At 43.4% G+C, this 784-nt stretch overlaps 1 protein-coding gene across 1 annotated transcript in view; it reads right to left on the bottom strand.

The window, feature by feature from the left end:
* Positions 1-615: 615 nt before the first annotated feature.
* The window catches only part of LOC106819301 (nephrocystin-3-like), a gene marked incomplete at its 3' end in the record, with an annotated part of 2,743 nt that continues 2,574 nt past the window's right edge, over positions 616-784 (bottom strand). The window contains exon 5 of the mRNA XM_014823946.1: positions 616-730. Within this exon, the coding sequence (XP_014679432.1) occupies positions 616-730 (115 nt within the window). The remainder of the gene's footprint in view (positions 731-784) is intronic.

Here is a 784-nt window from a genome sequence, read left to right as displayed (position 1 = left end):
GTCAGAGGTCAATGCTGGGGGCCAGAGGTCAATGCTGGGGTTAAAGAAGGTAGAGTGCCTGAGTGGTGGCACAATATTCGTGTCATATAATTTATCTATGTGTTGATGAGATACTTACATCGTCCCAAATCTGCAGCATTGGTAAAACATAAGGAAAGATAGTTATGATCAGATCATGCATCATTCGTTACCTAACATACATCGTGATAATATCTGACATAGGTCATGAGACACAGTCACCACAGAATCTCCACAATATGCTAATTTACAGTAAAACCAAGTTTTGCTAAATTCTGGGTATTCATCATCTGCAAGTGACATCACGAGGTCATAGGTCATACACGATGTGTGACATCACGAGGTCATCGGTCATACACGACGTGTGACATCACGAGGTCATAGGTCATACACGACGTGTGACATCACGAGGTCATAGGTCATACACGATGTGTGACATCACGAGGTCATAGGTCATACACGATGTGTGACGGTACGAGATCATAGGTCATACACGATGTGTGACATCACGAGGTCATAGGTCATACACGATGTGTGACATCACGAGGTCATCGGTCATACACGGCGTGTGACATCAGGAGGTCATAGGTCATATACCTGACGTGTTAGACGAGCCAGCATGTTAATTGGATCAGCGGTTGATGATCCTGAACATCCGACAAAGTGATAGAGAATGAGAGAGGTGGGCAGTCGCTCCTGTAGCTGTCTCACCCTGCAACATACAGCGATAGAGATATATATATATATATATATATATATATATAGT

Source organism: Priapulus caudatus, unplaced genomic scaffold (assembly GCF_000485595.1).
Source record: "Priapulus caudatus unplaced genomic scaffold, Priapulus_caudatus-5.0.1 Scaffold3131, whole genome shotgun sequence".
NCBI classification, from domain to species: Eukaryota; Metazoa; Priapulida; class Priapulimorpha; order Priapulimorphida; family Priapulidae; genus Priapulus; species Priapulus caudatus.
The sequence above is the reverse complement of the archived record's forward strand: the minus strand, read 5'-3'. Positions and strand labels throughout refer to the sequence as shown.